Genomic DNA, 11449 nt, shown 5'->3' with positions numbered 1-11449 from the left:
TCGGTTGCGGTGGGGCTGCTTTGAAGCCGCTCCGGGCTCGGTTCCGGTTCGGCTGAGCTCGCACCTCCCCGCCGGCAGGGGGCGCTGTCAGGGCGGCGGAGGGTCGGGATTCGCGCGAACTTCCGGGGCGGGGCGCTAAGATGGCGGCCACCAAGCGGGTGCTGTACGTGGGTGAGTGGGGCCGGGGGCTGCGGGCGCCGCGCGAGGCGAGCGGGGCCGTAACGCTGTGCGCCGCAGGCGGGCTGGCGGAGGAGGTGGACGAGAAGGTGCTGCACGCCGCCTTCATCCCGTTCGGCGACATCACCGACATCCAGATCCCGCTGGACTACGAGACCGGTGCGTGGCGGGGCGGGGGGCGGCGGCGCGCTGTGAGCCGGGCTCTGACCGCGGGCTGCGTTCGCAGAGAAGCACCGCGGCTTCGCCTTCGTGGAGTTCGAGCTGGCGGAGGTGAGGACGAGCGCCGCCCTCCGGGCTGGCGGCCGGGCCGCGGGCGCTGCGGTGCCGAGATCTGCCCGGGGCTCCGCGCGGCGGCTTTGCTCCTCTCCCGGCTCGCGCCTGAGCGGAGCGCGTTTAAGGGCTGGCTGCGGAGGAGATGCTGTCGGGTGTTTCCACACCTACGATTCCTACAGCCCTGGGGTGTGTGAGGCTTAGAACAGCCTCCTGGTGACGCTCTCCAGTGAGCTGCGCCAGCTTTGTGTGCCTAGGCTTTTTTCTTTAAAGGAAGAGAGAAGTGGCTGTAACGCGGTGTCCTATTGCTCTTCACACAGGACGCAGCAGCAGCCATTGACAACATGGTACGAGGCCTGCCCTGCCTCACAGCCCGGAGCTCACCTCTGCTGGGACACGGCCGGCCCTGGCCAGGAGCTGCAAACAGCCTGGGGCAGCTCCTGCTGCGTGTGCTGGGTGACGCTGCAGACACGGGTCTGCCTGGGGCCTGGCCCTGCTTTGCTGGCGTGGTTGCTGCTGCCTGTGGTCTCAGTGCAGCTCCTGAGCGGTGTGACCCTTGTAGTGCTCAGAAGTGGGGAGAGGAAGCCAGCCTCGTTCTCTGCAGAGATCTGCAGAGGGGACATAGTGAGTTTTTACCCTGTGGTGGGCTTTGTTCTTTTTCTGTTTTGTGTAGAATGAGTCTGAGCTCTTTGGTCGGACGATTCGAGTGAACTTGGCCAAACCAATGCGAATTAAAGAAGGATCATCTCGGCCAGGTAAGTTGGTGCCTAGGAGAGGAGAAACCCCTGTGGGCTTTCAGCGCTGGGCGCACATCGGCCTTTCTGGTTTCCCAAGGCTCTGCTTCCCATTCAGACCTCATGGGGTCCCGAGAACCAGAAACATCCCCCAGCCCCTCAGGCAGACATGGCTGCTCTTCTAGTTGCTCTCTACAGGGGGCCAGACGTGCACTCACACTTCAGGCAGGGTTACCGTCACACCTGAAATGGGAGGGGGCCCGGGCCATGCTAAGCAAAGTGCTGGTGTGAAGTGGATGGTGGGACACAGCCAGTGGGCTTACCTTACCTGGGGGAGTTGCTGGCTCTGTCCCCGTGTCCCCATGCGGTGGGGTGATCGTATGCAGTTCTGGGAGTGGTTGGGCCAGCAGCACCCTGGGTGCAGTGCTGCTGCTGCCAGAGCTGTGCTGACTTCTGAGTTGTTTGGCCCTGGGCTCAGCGCCCCATGCTCACCCTGCCCTCCTCTGCTGCAGTATGGTCAGATGATGAGTGGCTGAAGAGGTTCTCAGGAAAGACTCTGGAGGAGAATGCAGAGGAAGGAGGAACAGAGGCACCCAAAGCAGAGACACAGGAGGTAGGGATCGATGGAGCTGGTCGTGCCCTGCTGAGTGCCTCGGAGTGGGGAACGGCCACCTGGGGAACTGGATGCTGCCAGCTTTGGGAACCGGGAGTGAGCTGTGGCCATGTCAGTCCCTGTGTCCCCAAAAGCTTGGTGAGCCCAGAGGGAGCTGTGTGTTTTTGCTGCATCCTGCAGCAGTCCCCAGGCTGTGAGGAGCCTCCGTTTGCTGCATGCTGCCTCCAGGGACTTTCGGAGCCGGATCTGCTGCCGGCCCTGTGCCACAGGCTGGGGTCGGGCCGGCCATCGGGTGGCAGAGCTGAGCAGCAGCAGCACCACGTGTGCCTTCTTGCCTAGGGTGAGCCTCCTGCCAAGAAGTCCCGGGCTAACCCCCAGGTTTACATGGACATCAAGATCGGCAACAAACCTGCAGGGCGGCTCAAGATCCTGCTGCGGTCCGACGTGGTGCCCATGACTGTAGGTGAGCAGTGCTGCTGTCACTGCGGCCCACAGGCTGTACTGCCGTGCTCACCTCTGCCCCTTGTCCCCAACAGAAAACTTCCGCTGCCTCTGCACTCAGGAGAAAGGCTTCGGCTTCAAGGGGAGCAGCTTCCACCGCATCATCCCCCAGTTCATGTGTCAAGCTGGGGACTTCACTAACCACAATGGCACTGGAGGAAAATCCATCTATGGGAAGAAGTTTGATGATGAAAACTTCATTCTGAAGCACACGGGGCCGGGTAGGGTGAGCGCTGTGGGGTTCCTTGAGCTGCTCTGACCACGCAGCAGCAGCCCCAGGGCCTGTCTGTGTTGGCCAGCGCCTCGAGCAGACTGCAGCGTGCCCAGGGCAGAAATGCAGCCCCCTGTCTCTGCCCACACGCTGTTAATTTCCAGTCTTATATCATGGAGAATTTCAAAGCTGCTTTCCCGTTGGGCTTTAGGGGAGGAATGTTGCAGTGTAACTGTGAGCATTGGAAAGGTGGCAGAAAGCAAGCAGGCTGATCTCCAAGGCTTTGCTGTTGCTACAGTTAAAAATAGATTAATGCTCTCTACCACTTCACTCTGTTCATACTTGTAGGTGTTTCTTGGCATCATCAGCTTCCCGCAGTTTCAGTGTTTAGAGACTCTTAAAACTGGCATTGTCTGCGTGGCCCAGGAGGGGGTTTTAGTTAATTATTGGCATTGCTCCCAGTAATGCTGCACTGTTTGGTCCCAGGGCTGCTGTCCATGGCAAACTCCGGCCCGAACACCAATGGCTCACAGTTCTTCATCACTTGCGATAAAACCGACTGGCTGGATGGGAAGCACGTGGTGTTCGGGGAGGTGACGGAGGGCATGGATGTGGTGCGGCAGATCGAGGTCGGTGCCGCAGCGAGGAGGGCTGTGTGCGCCCAGCCCGTGCCGCCCATCCGCGAGCCTTTGTCCCCCTTCTCCTGCAGGCTCAGGGCACCAAGGACGGGAAGCCAAAGCAGAAGGTGATAATCTCCGACTGTGGGGAGTGTGTGTGAGGCAGTGCTGCTGCCCGGCTGCCCCTGCAAGGTTTGGTGCCCCTGCCTGCAGCGGCGCTGCGGTGTGAGCGGGGCGGCGGCTGCTGCGGGGCGCGTTGTGCTGCTTTCTGCTCCCACTGTGCCTGCCGCTCCCTTGGTAAAGATTTCCTATATTTCACAGAAGTAATAAAACCGAATTTTAGAAAAACAAAGGCCTGTCCTGGCTGTTGGGTTCTCGCTGAGTGAGGATGCTCTTTAAATCTCAAGTTTTGGAATACTCCTTGCAGACGTCCCCAAGCAAGCCCTGACCCAGGAGCATTCCGCCCGGGGGCATTACTGGTCCTGAGCTGCTTTGTGTTGCCTTCATCAGCAAACGGAACCTTTCCAGTGTGGTGAGCCCTTAACCCAGGCAGCAGGATCAGGAAGTTCCTTTTTTGGTGCTCAACCATCCTTGGGATTTGGGTTGGCTTACTGCATTTTTTTCTCTTTGTTTTTCCTCTGTGTTTGGGTAAGCCACGTTCCCTGGGTGCCCCAGAACAGCCCAGCTGCCACAGTGCCTGCTGGGCTCAGCTTCAGGCAAACAGGAGCAGTTTTAGGCCATCGTGAGTATTTTTTCATTGCGAAATTCAGCGTGCAGAACAGAACGTCGTTGTGCTGTGACATTTATGAAAAAACAGCAAGAGAAAGGCCGTGTTTACTTTCCAAACTAGGCATTTATTTTATAACAGTGTTGTAGCTCAATATGTATTTTTTTTTTTCCCCTTGGCTGAGTTTTGTGAACTCTAAGTAAACAGGAGCCTGTTAGTCAGCCGGCTGCTTAATTGGCTGAGGGTGTTTTTGTGTAGGGAACTGAAAGCCCTGCTTGGAGCCGGGCTGCCCAGCTGTCCTCGGAGCCGCCCTGCCTCACCCCGGGCACCGCACATCCGCCACGGCCCGACGTCACCGACCACAAATCCTCTTCCTCTTCTATATATTTATATCTATGCATGTATAGTATGGATGTTTCTCATTACGTGTGGTGAGAGAAGGGAAGTTTTATATTATTTACATCCACTTCTGGGAAGGGAAAGAATTGGGCAGATGTGGTGGTGGTGTGTTGGGTGGGCAGCCCTGGTGCTGCTGCAGCAAACCCCCCTCCCCCCGCACACAGCAAGGATCCCGGTGCCCCTCTGCCCCCAGTGCTCAGTGGCAGCCGCAGGACTTCACCACCATGTTGCGGTGCTTCTTGAGGATCACGTTGTTGTTGCTGTCGTAGTAGAGGACGGAGGTGGCACTGAGCTTGGTGGGCGCGCAGCACGCCTTGGGCACGGCCTCGGGCTTCATCAGGTGGACCTGGGGGGCAGAGGGGTTGTGAGCATGGGAGAAGCCTCAAAGCACCCCGGTTCTTAACGTGGGAGAAGCCTGGGTGAATGGGGGGATTATTTCCAGCCTTTTGTACAAATATTTATTCTAAGCCCTTGGCAGTCCTCGCTGCAGTTTATGTTGGATCTGGACAGCCCTTCATTCATTCGGGTCTTCTGGACCCGGAGCCGAGCCCTGGCACGGTGAGCTTTGCAGGCAGCTCCCCCGGCCTCACCCCACACGTGTGAGCCATTTGCCGCAGCTCTCCCGGCTCGGAAGTCCGGCGCTGTGCTGGCCAAGGCTGCTATTTGCAGCACTGGGCTGGCGCAGCTCCCACTGCCAGGTGATTCACGTCCGTGCTGGGAAGAGCCCTGGGCCGGGGCTGAGGGTGGGTGCCCACAGCGGGGGGGGCTCGGGCAGCTTCATTAATGCAAAAACTAAACCCTGCCAGGAGACGCCTTCAAAGGCTCAGGCGAGGACTCGGCGCTCCCTGTAATTAACTGCGAGCACCGGAGTCGGTGTGACTCCACCGTTGGGAAATCAAGCACTCACAGGTCAGGAAATTCCAGAAATTAAAGCATGGGTTGCGATGTGGAGTGGATTTGGGAAGACGGGCAGTGAAGCCTTCCTGCTCGGAATATGCTGAGCCCAGCGCCTGGGCTCTGCCGGGCAGCCTCCGTGCACGGGGACAAGGAGGGGTCCGGCGCCAGAACCCCCCAGCCGTGCCGCCCCGGGCACTGACCAGGGACTGCAGGATGGCGTGGTTGGTGGCGTTCATGCAGGAGTCCAGCGGGAAGGCGCACTCCCCCTCGCAGTAGTAGGCCGAGTAGCCCTGGGGGGCGATCACCCAGTCCTGCAAGGAGAAGATGTTGCACGGGGCACCGTTTGCTCCTCCATCCCTGCTCCCCCCCACCTCCTCCCCAGGTTTGTTCTGAAGTCTGGGGAGGCCGAAACTCCTGCGAGTGGCTGGGAGCTGTGGCTCTGCGGGGGATCGGGACCGTACCAACCAGCCCAGGTCCTGGAAGCTGACATAGAGCTCGTGCCTCCGGCAGACCTGCCGCCCATCTGCAGCGCGGACATCATCTGCGGAGAGAGGGAGGCGGCGTCCGCCCGGGGGTGCGGTTGTACTGCGGTACACGGAGGGCACGCGGAGCCTCCGGGTGCAGGCGGGGCTGCGCTCCCGGCCTGGCGGAGCAATGTGGGAACGGGCGGCAGAGCCTCGCGCTCCTGCACAGCCCGGGCTGCTCCGCAGGGCTCTTACCGAAGATCCCCGGCAGCTTGTTGGGGTGTGGGAGGTCGCTGCTCTTCTTGGGCTGCCTCCTGCGCGGTGCTTTGGCCGCCCGCGTGGCTCGCACGGGGCTGGCGCTCGCCCGGAAGAAAGTCACCACGAAGGGCTGCTTGGAGCGGGGCCCGCGGCGGCCCAGCAGCCCCACCGAGCCCGGCTCCACGCTGAGCCCTGCGGGGACAGAGCGGGGCACAGGTGCGGGCAGGTCCTGCAGGCAGGCACCGTGCAGCGTCCTCAGCTCCGCACGCACCGCGGCACCGCCCACCCCGCAGATGGGAACTGAGGGTGTTTCTGGGGTTCCGGCCCCGATGCTGCAGTGGTTCTTACCATCGTCTGTCTCCACGTAGAGCCGCAGGCCCAGGTTGTACTTGCGTTCCACCAGCCAGTGGCTGCTGGCGGCTGTGACGTCGAACACCAGCCAGCCCTCGGTGCCGGCACGCAGCTGCTGGGCGTCCAGCAGGAACAGGTTGGACTCCCTGCAGATGGGCACAGCGGTGAGTAACACCCCGAGGCTCCTACATCCCACAGCCGATCGTGGAAATGACTCCTGTGCCCGTGCCCATACAGGCCCCGGTGCTGCGAGGTCAGGACAGCACCTATGGCTGTGTGAAGGTGGCACCCTGGCAGCTGCCCTGGGAAAAGCACAGCTCCCTCCTAGCACCGCGTGTGTCACTGCCTGGGGACGCCGTGGAGCAGCATTTGGCACGGGGTGGGAAAGGTGAAGGGCAGAGGCGGTGCTCAACAGTGGCCCCAAACCCGCCGCAGTCTTGGTCCCTATCTCTGTCCCAGTTCCCAATCCTATCCCGCATCTCAGCCTCCATCCCTATCCTGGTGCCTCATCCTGTCCCATTCTTCATCCCCATCGCTGGTCCCCATCCCAGTTTTCATCCCAGTGCCTGTTCCTGTCCTGCTCTCCATCCCTATCCCCGTCCCATTCTCCATCCCCATCCCTACTCCAGTCTCCTTCCCACCCCGTCCCGTCACCTGTTGGGGCGCTCGGCGGCGATCTCGTAGATGCTGACATGCAGGGTGCTGTTGCTGTGCCGGCTGACGCCCCGCGCTTTGTAGATGCGGAACTCGGCGGCCGTCACCGACTCCCCTGCGGGCACCTGAGCCAGGTCGAAGCGGAACTCCTTCCAGTAGGGCTTTGGGGAGGAGGTGTCCCGGTCCTGCTCCACTGCGGGGCACGGGGGTCAGGGACCGCCCCCAGGGGCTGACCCCGCGTCCCCCCCTCTGGGAAGAAGCCCCGCCGTCCCCGTGCCCTGAGGCCGCACGCCTGCCTGCCGTGTGCTGATGGAACACGGGACAGAGGGAGCGAGGCAGGGCAGGGGTCCGGTCAGTGCTACGTGCCAACAACCCCATTCCTTTCATTGAAAGTCTGCTTTCTGCAGAAATCGGTGCCTTTTGGTAAAGGAAGCTTCTTTTTAAACCCATAAAGGAAAGCACAGAGTGCAGCTTTGCGGCAGGGCATCCCCGCTGGGTCACTAATGTGTAATTATTTTCTTCAAACTATCCTTTAAAGGTATTCCAGCCAGCTGTGGCTGAACGTAATTAAGGTGATTAACGCTCTTCCTGCTTTAAACATAAATGAAATGTCACAAATCTCAGCTTGTGTCTACTTTAAAAGACCCAAACACACAAAATTGTGAATAAATAATCAAACACCCTCAGATGCCATTTTAAGCCATTTCCAGCGGGACACACTCCTGATTTCACACACCCCAGTGTTTTCCTGCCCATTTGTACAGAGGGCACCTCTCTGAACCGAACGCTGAGATGCTCACTGTGTATCTACAGGTCTTTTTTTTCCTCTCTTTTCCTTTTTTTCCCTCTGAACCCAACGCTGCATTCCCTCCAGCCCTGGGGTTCACCACAGCTCTGTTTTATATAAAGCTCAGGGCTGGCGGCCGGGCGGATGCGGAGCCGCTTCCTGCAGGCGCTGAGCAGCCGCTGCAGGGCGGGGGACTCCGGGACCCCCTGTGCTGCCCGGGTGGGCCTGGGGCTGAGCCCCTGGGAGCTGCAACGGCTCAAAAGCCCTTTTCCGCACGGTTCTGTTCACCATGCCTTGCCAACAGCTCAGCCCTGCCAGAGCCCTCAGCGCTCCTGCAAAAAGCCCCACACCACAACTGAGCAGCCTCCCTGCAGCCGGCGGGCACCCACAGCACCCGCGCCAAGGCAGGGGATGAGTGTAGGGACAGCCAGCACAGAGCAGCACCTCTTTGTACTTCCTTCGGGCACGGGATGAGCCGAGCTCACGGCATTGCGGTGTTGAGGATCTGTGCCCCATCTCCGTGCCTCTCTGCAGCTGTTGGAGTGGGCACTGCCTCCCCCCTTGGACCCAGCTATTGATCGGGGCAGTGTTGACTCAGCACCACCACCCCACAATTAGCTGTGGGCGGTGATCCGGGCTGCGGGCGAAACACTAAAAACACCCAACCCAGGTCCTCTGCTCTCCTTGCCCCCTCCTTCTGCACTGTCCCACCCCCAGGCTGCCGTGTGCTTCCCCAGCCATCAGTGTCACATCCTCCATCCCAAATAATGGTACCACCACACATACCTCATACAGTGGCATTGGGCCACGCAGCCCCAGCTCGGTGCCCCCAAGTCCTACTTTGTCTTCCCCTCCTGCCCCCCCATTTTATTTTTAGCTGCACTTCATTGCACGCATTTCGTGCGCTGCTTCTATAAATGCACATCAGTGGTAATTACAGGTCCTGGCTGCACCGAGCGGCCCCTGCGACCATTTCAGGCACTAAATTAAAAGGAAATGCCAGGATATTCGACCACATCAAGCACAACTGAAGCTAAAATAGGTCTAAAGGAGGTGCAGGGAAGATGTTCCTTCACTTGCAAGGGAGAAAAAAATAAACTCCAGAGCTTTCCAAAGCCAGAGGAGATAGAGGAGCACTCCCAAGCACAGTGAATGCCACTGAGCCTCCATTGGGCTCCTGCTCCATCCTGTGAACACTTCTTCCTAAAAGAACACAAAGGGCACCCTCACCTCAGGATAAAAGCACTCCCCTGGCTGCAGGCACAGTGCCTGTGCCCCCTTCCCGCGCTCTCACAGAGCACTCCATCATCGCCCGTTGGACGAGGACAGGTGGAGCCGTGGCACCAAAGCCAACCCGAACGCCAAAGGCCGCCCGCAGCTGCTCGTGCCCGTGGCTGCAGCCGGGCTCCGGCTCCGCCCGGCCGAAGGGGATCGCGCTGCGTGCGGGGCTCCATCACAGCCCGGGAGTGGGCGCTGTGCCCGCCTTGTGCCCACACGGGGAGCGGCACAGCGCCCTACGGAGCACCGCCGTCCCGAATTTGCACGTCCCATAAGGGTAATGGCATAGCCAATTACGCATGCAAATGAAAGTTAGCCTTCTCCCACTAAAAAATTTATTTAATTAAAATGAAGGGGCTGGAGAAGCCGCAGAATTCAAAGCCATTCAAATTGAAGGCTGAAATCGTGCTCATCAGCTCTCTGCAGGGGATCCAGGCAGCCCCACTTCCCATCCCACCCAAACCGGCAGCGGTCATAGCACGATTTGGTGTTCGTGTGCTGAGCACTGAGCAGAGCGAGGGGCACAAATCCCAGCACCCACCTGTCCTGTCCTGGCTGCCCCATCCTGCGGGCACAGCAAGGGGGCTGCCCTGCGGGGTTTCCTGACCTCTGTGCAGCCCAACACTGCCGAGGGATGCAGGGATGGGTGGAGAGGACTTGGCAGACACCTCAGTAGCCCTACCTGCTCCAGAGCTCAGTCCTGGGGCACCCCACGCTGGGAGCTGCCAGCCCCGCGCCAGCCTTTGTTCCCCACTGCTCCCAGCATCGCCTGCATGACCCCACACGCGTCCTGAAGCGCTGCTTCCCACCGCACACCGCGGTGCGGCCAAAGCCAGGGCTCTGCTCTGCGGCTGGATACCCGGCACCTCCTGCCCATCTTTGCACGGGAGCACCCCAAAAACCTCGTGCTTGGCCACAACAGGCAGAGGGGAGCACGCGAACAGCCTAAAGCAAAGAGCAGAGACAGGAAAAGCTGAGTACGCGTTCAGGATGCCAGCGGACCCCGGTGGGTGCCGGCTGGTGCTCTGCTGCATCGCCGCTCACAGTGTCTGGGAATGGGATGAAGCCGGAGCTCAGCAACCAGCCCGACGGGATTCCAGCAATAATGAGCGACCGGGAGGGTTTTATTCCGAGCCGTGATTCAGCGGTGTCCCACCGCAGGTAATTGGTGCACTTCGCTGCTGGAAGGGGGAGAGCAGCGCCCGCCCGCCCCGCCCGACTGCTTCGTGCGCAACACCGCAACCGGGTGGGCGATGCGGCCCCGTCCTGCGGGGTTTGCAGCTCCCGCGGTTGTGCCGTGATGGAGATCGTACTCGGGGGGCCGGAGAGCTCAACTCGCTGCAGCTCACGGTACGGCAGGGCTGGAGGCAGCGGGGAGCGAGCGACCCCAAGCCGCGCTCCGCGCACCGCTTTTCCCCCCACTTTCCCCTTCGCCATCGCCACTTTCTCTCGGGCGCAGCCGTGGGGAGCGCCCGGGTCTCAGCCCCGCGCCCCTCTCCGCCCTCTCCCGCCGTTCCGAAGCCCAACTTGGGGCGAAAAGGGGCATTTCCGAGCGGGGACGCGCAGGGAAAGCGCCCGGGATGATGGACGCCTGCAGCCGTCGGGGCAAAAACTTCGGTCCGGGGTCGGTTCTACCCGCGACGGCCGCTCCGTCCCGGTCCCCCCCGTCCCCCTCAGCGCCGCACTCACCCATGTTCACGAGGCTGACCACGGTGTCGGCGTGGCTGACCACGCTGCCCGGCGGAGGGCTCTGGGTGCTGAGCCCGGTGAGCACCGGGCGCGACACCGCCTCCTCCTCCTCTTCCTCTTCTCCGGCCACGGCGTGGTACAGATCGAGCATGAAGAGCGGAGCGGCGGCGGCGGGGGCGCGGGAGGCGGCGGGGGAGCGCGGTCGGGGCCGCCCCGGCAGCCCCAGCACGGCCAGGATCTCGCGCTGCACGTCCCGCCGCTCCCCGCCGCTCAGCCGCCGCTGCGCGAACCCCGCGGGGAGGCGGCGGCGGAGGACGCTGCCGCTGCTCCACTGACACAGCACCGCCGCCGCGCACAGCAGGGCCACCGCGCTCAGCCGCCCCCCGCGCCCCGACCCCATGGCACCGCCGCCCCGACCCCCCCGCCCGCTGCGGTGCGGTGCGGAGCGGTGCGGAACGGCCCCCGCGCGGCGTCGGACCCGGGAGAGGGAAAGGGACGGGCCCGGCGGCGGCACCGCCCCGGCCACGGTGCTCCACGCCCGGCACAGAGCGCAGCCGTCCTCCCACGGACACCCGAATCCACGGCCGCCTGACCCCACGGACGTACACCCCTATGGGCACCCAAACCAACGGACGTTTACCCCTGTGGGCACCCAAACCCACATTTACCCCTGTGGGCACCCAACACGATGGTCATCTAACCTTACAGCACTCAAACCGACAGACAGACATCCAACCCTACTCAGACCCACAGACACCCAGCCCTGACGGTCCACTCACTCACTCTTCCCCAGAAATACCCCTGCAAAGGGCACTTATCCTG

The 11449-nt window shown here is 61.5% G+C and overlaps 2 protein-coding genes and 1 long non-coding RNA gene across 3 annotated transcripts; 2 read left to right on the top strand and 1 right to left on the bottom strand.

The window, feature by feature from the left end:
* Nucleotides 1-37: 37 nt before the first annotated feature.
* On the top strand, nucleotides 38-3475 carry PPIE (peptidylprolyl isomerase E). Its single transcript, XM_085208981.1, has 10 exons — nucleotides 38-171; nucleotides 238-336; nucleotides 404-447; nucleotides 768-794; nucleotides 1121-1202; nucleotides 1694-1794; nucleotides 2134-2257; nucleotides 2331-2516; nucleotides 2993-3135; nucleotides 3216-3475. The coding sequence occupies exons 1-10, from the start codon at nucleotides 141-143 to the stop codon at nucleotides 3282-3284; spliced, it is 906 nt and encodes a 301-aa protein (XP_085065107.1). The 5' UTR covers nucleotides 38-140; the 3' UTR covers nucleotides 3285-3475.
* Nucleotides 3476-3956: 481 nt separating this feature from the next.
* On the bottom strand, nucleotides 3957-11137 carry LOC100550777 (bone morphogenetic protein 8A). Its single transcript, XM_085208972.1, has 7 exons — nucleotides 10628-11137; nucleotides 6874-7066; nucleotides 6217-6365; nucleotides 5866-6060; nucleotides 5608-5687; nucleotides 5347-5457; nucleotides 3957-4595 (listed from the first exon to the last, which is right to left on the bottom strand). Exons 1-7 carry the CDS (start codon nucleotides 11025-11027, stop codon nucleotides 4446-4448), a joined length of 1278 nt encoding a protein of 425 aa, XP_085065098.1. The 5' UTR covers nucleotides 11028-11137; the 3' UTR covers nucleotides 3957-4445.
* LOC146542812 (uncharacterized) lies at nucleotides 6091-7550 on the top strand. The gene is made up of 3 exons (XR_014879644.1): nucleotides 6091-6383; nucleotides 6457-6607; nucleotides 6958-7550. It is a non-coding gene; the product is annotated as an uncharacterized LOC146542812 (long non-coding RNA).
* Nucleotides 11138-11449: the final 312 nt, after the last annotated feature.

The sequence above is a fragment of the Meleagris gallopavo genome, chromosome 25 (genome assembly GCF_905368555.1).
Source record: "Meleagris gallopavo chromosome 25, MGAL_WU_HG_1.1, whole genome shotgun sequence".
In the NCBI taxonomy this organism is placed as follows: Eukaryota; Metazoa; Chordata; class Aves; order Galliformes; family Phasianidae; genus Meleagris; species Meleagris gallopavo.
This window is presented reverse-complemented; position numbering and strand designations above follow the sequence as displayed.

Bases quoted from the DNA above. Each gene is read 5' to 3' on its own strand.
- PPIE (XM_085208981.1), top strand. From the start codon at position 141: ATGGCGGCCACCAAGCGGGTGCTGTACGTGG. The intron at 337-403 runs GTGCGTGGCGGG...CTGCGTTCGCAG, and splicing joins CCCGCTGGACTACGAGACCG to AGAAGCACCGCGGCTTCGCC. The intron at 3,136-3,215 runs GTCGGTGCCGCA...CTTCTCCTGCAG, and splicing joins ATGTGGTGCGGCAGATCGAG to GCTCAGGGCACCAAGGACGG.
- LOC100550777 (XM_085208972.1), bottom strand. From the start codon at position 11,027: ATGGGGTCGGGGCGCGGGGGGCGGCTGAGCGCGGTGGCCCTGCTGTGC. The intron at 6,366-6,873 runs GTGACGGGACGG...GCCCATCTGCAG, and splicing joins GCCGCCGAGCGCCCCAACAG to GGAGTCCAACCTGTTCCTGC. The intron at 4,596-5,346 runs GTCAGTGCCCGG...TCTGCCCCCCAG, and splicing joins ACGCCATCCTGCAGTCCCTG to GTCCACCTGATGAAGCCCGA.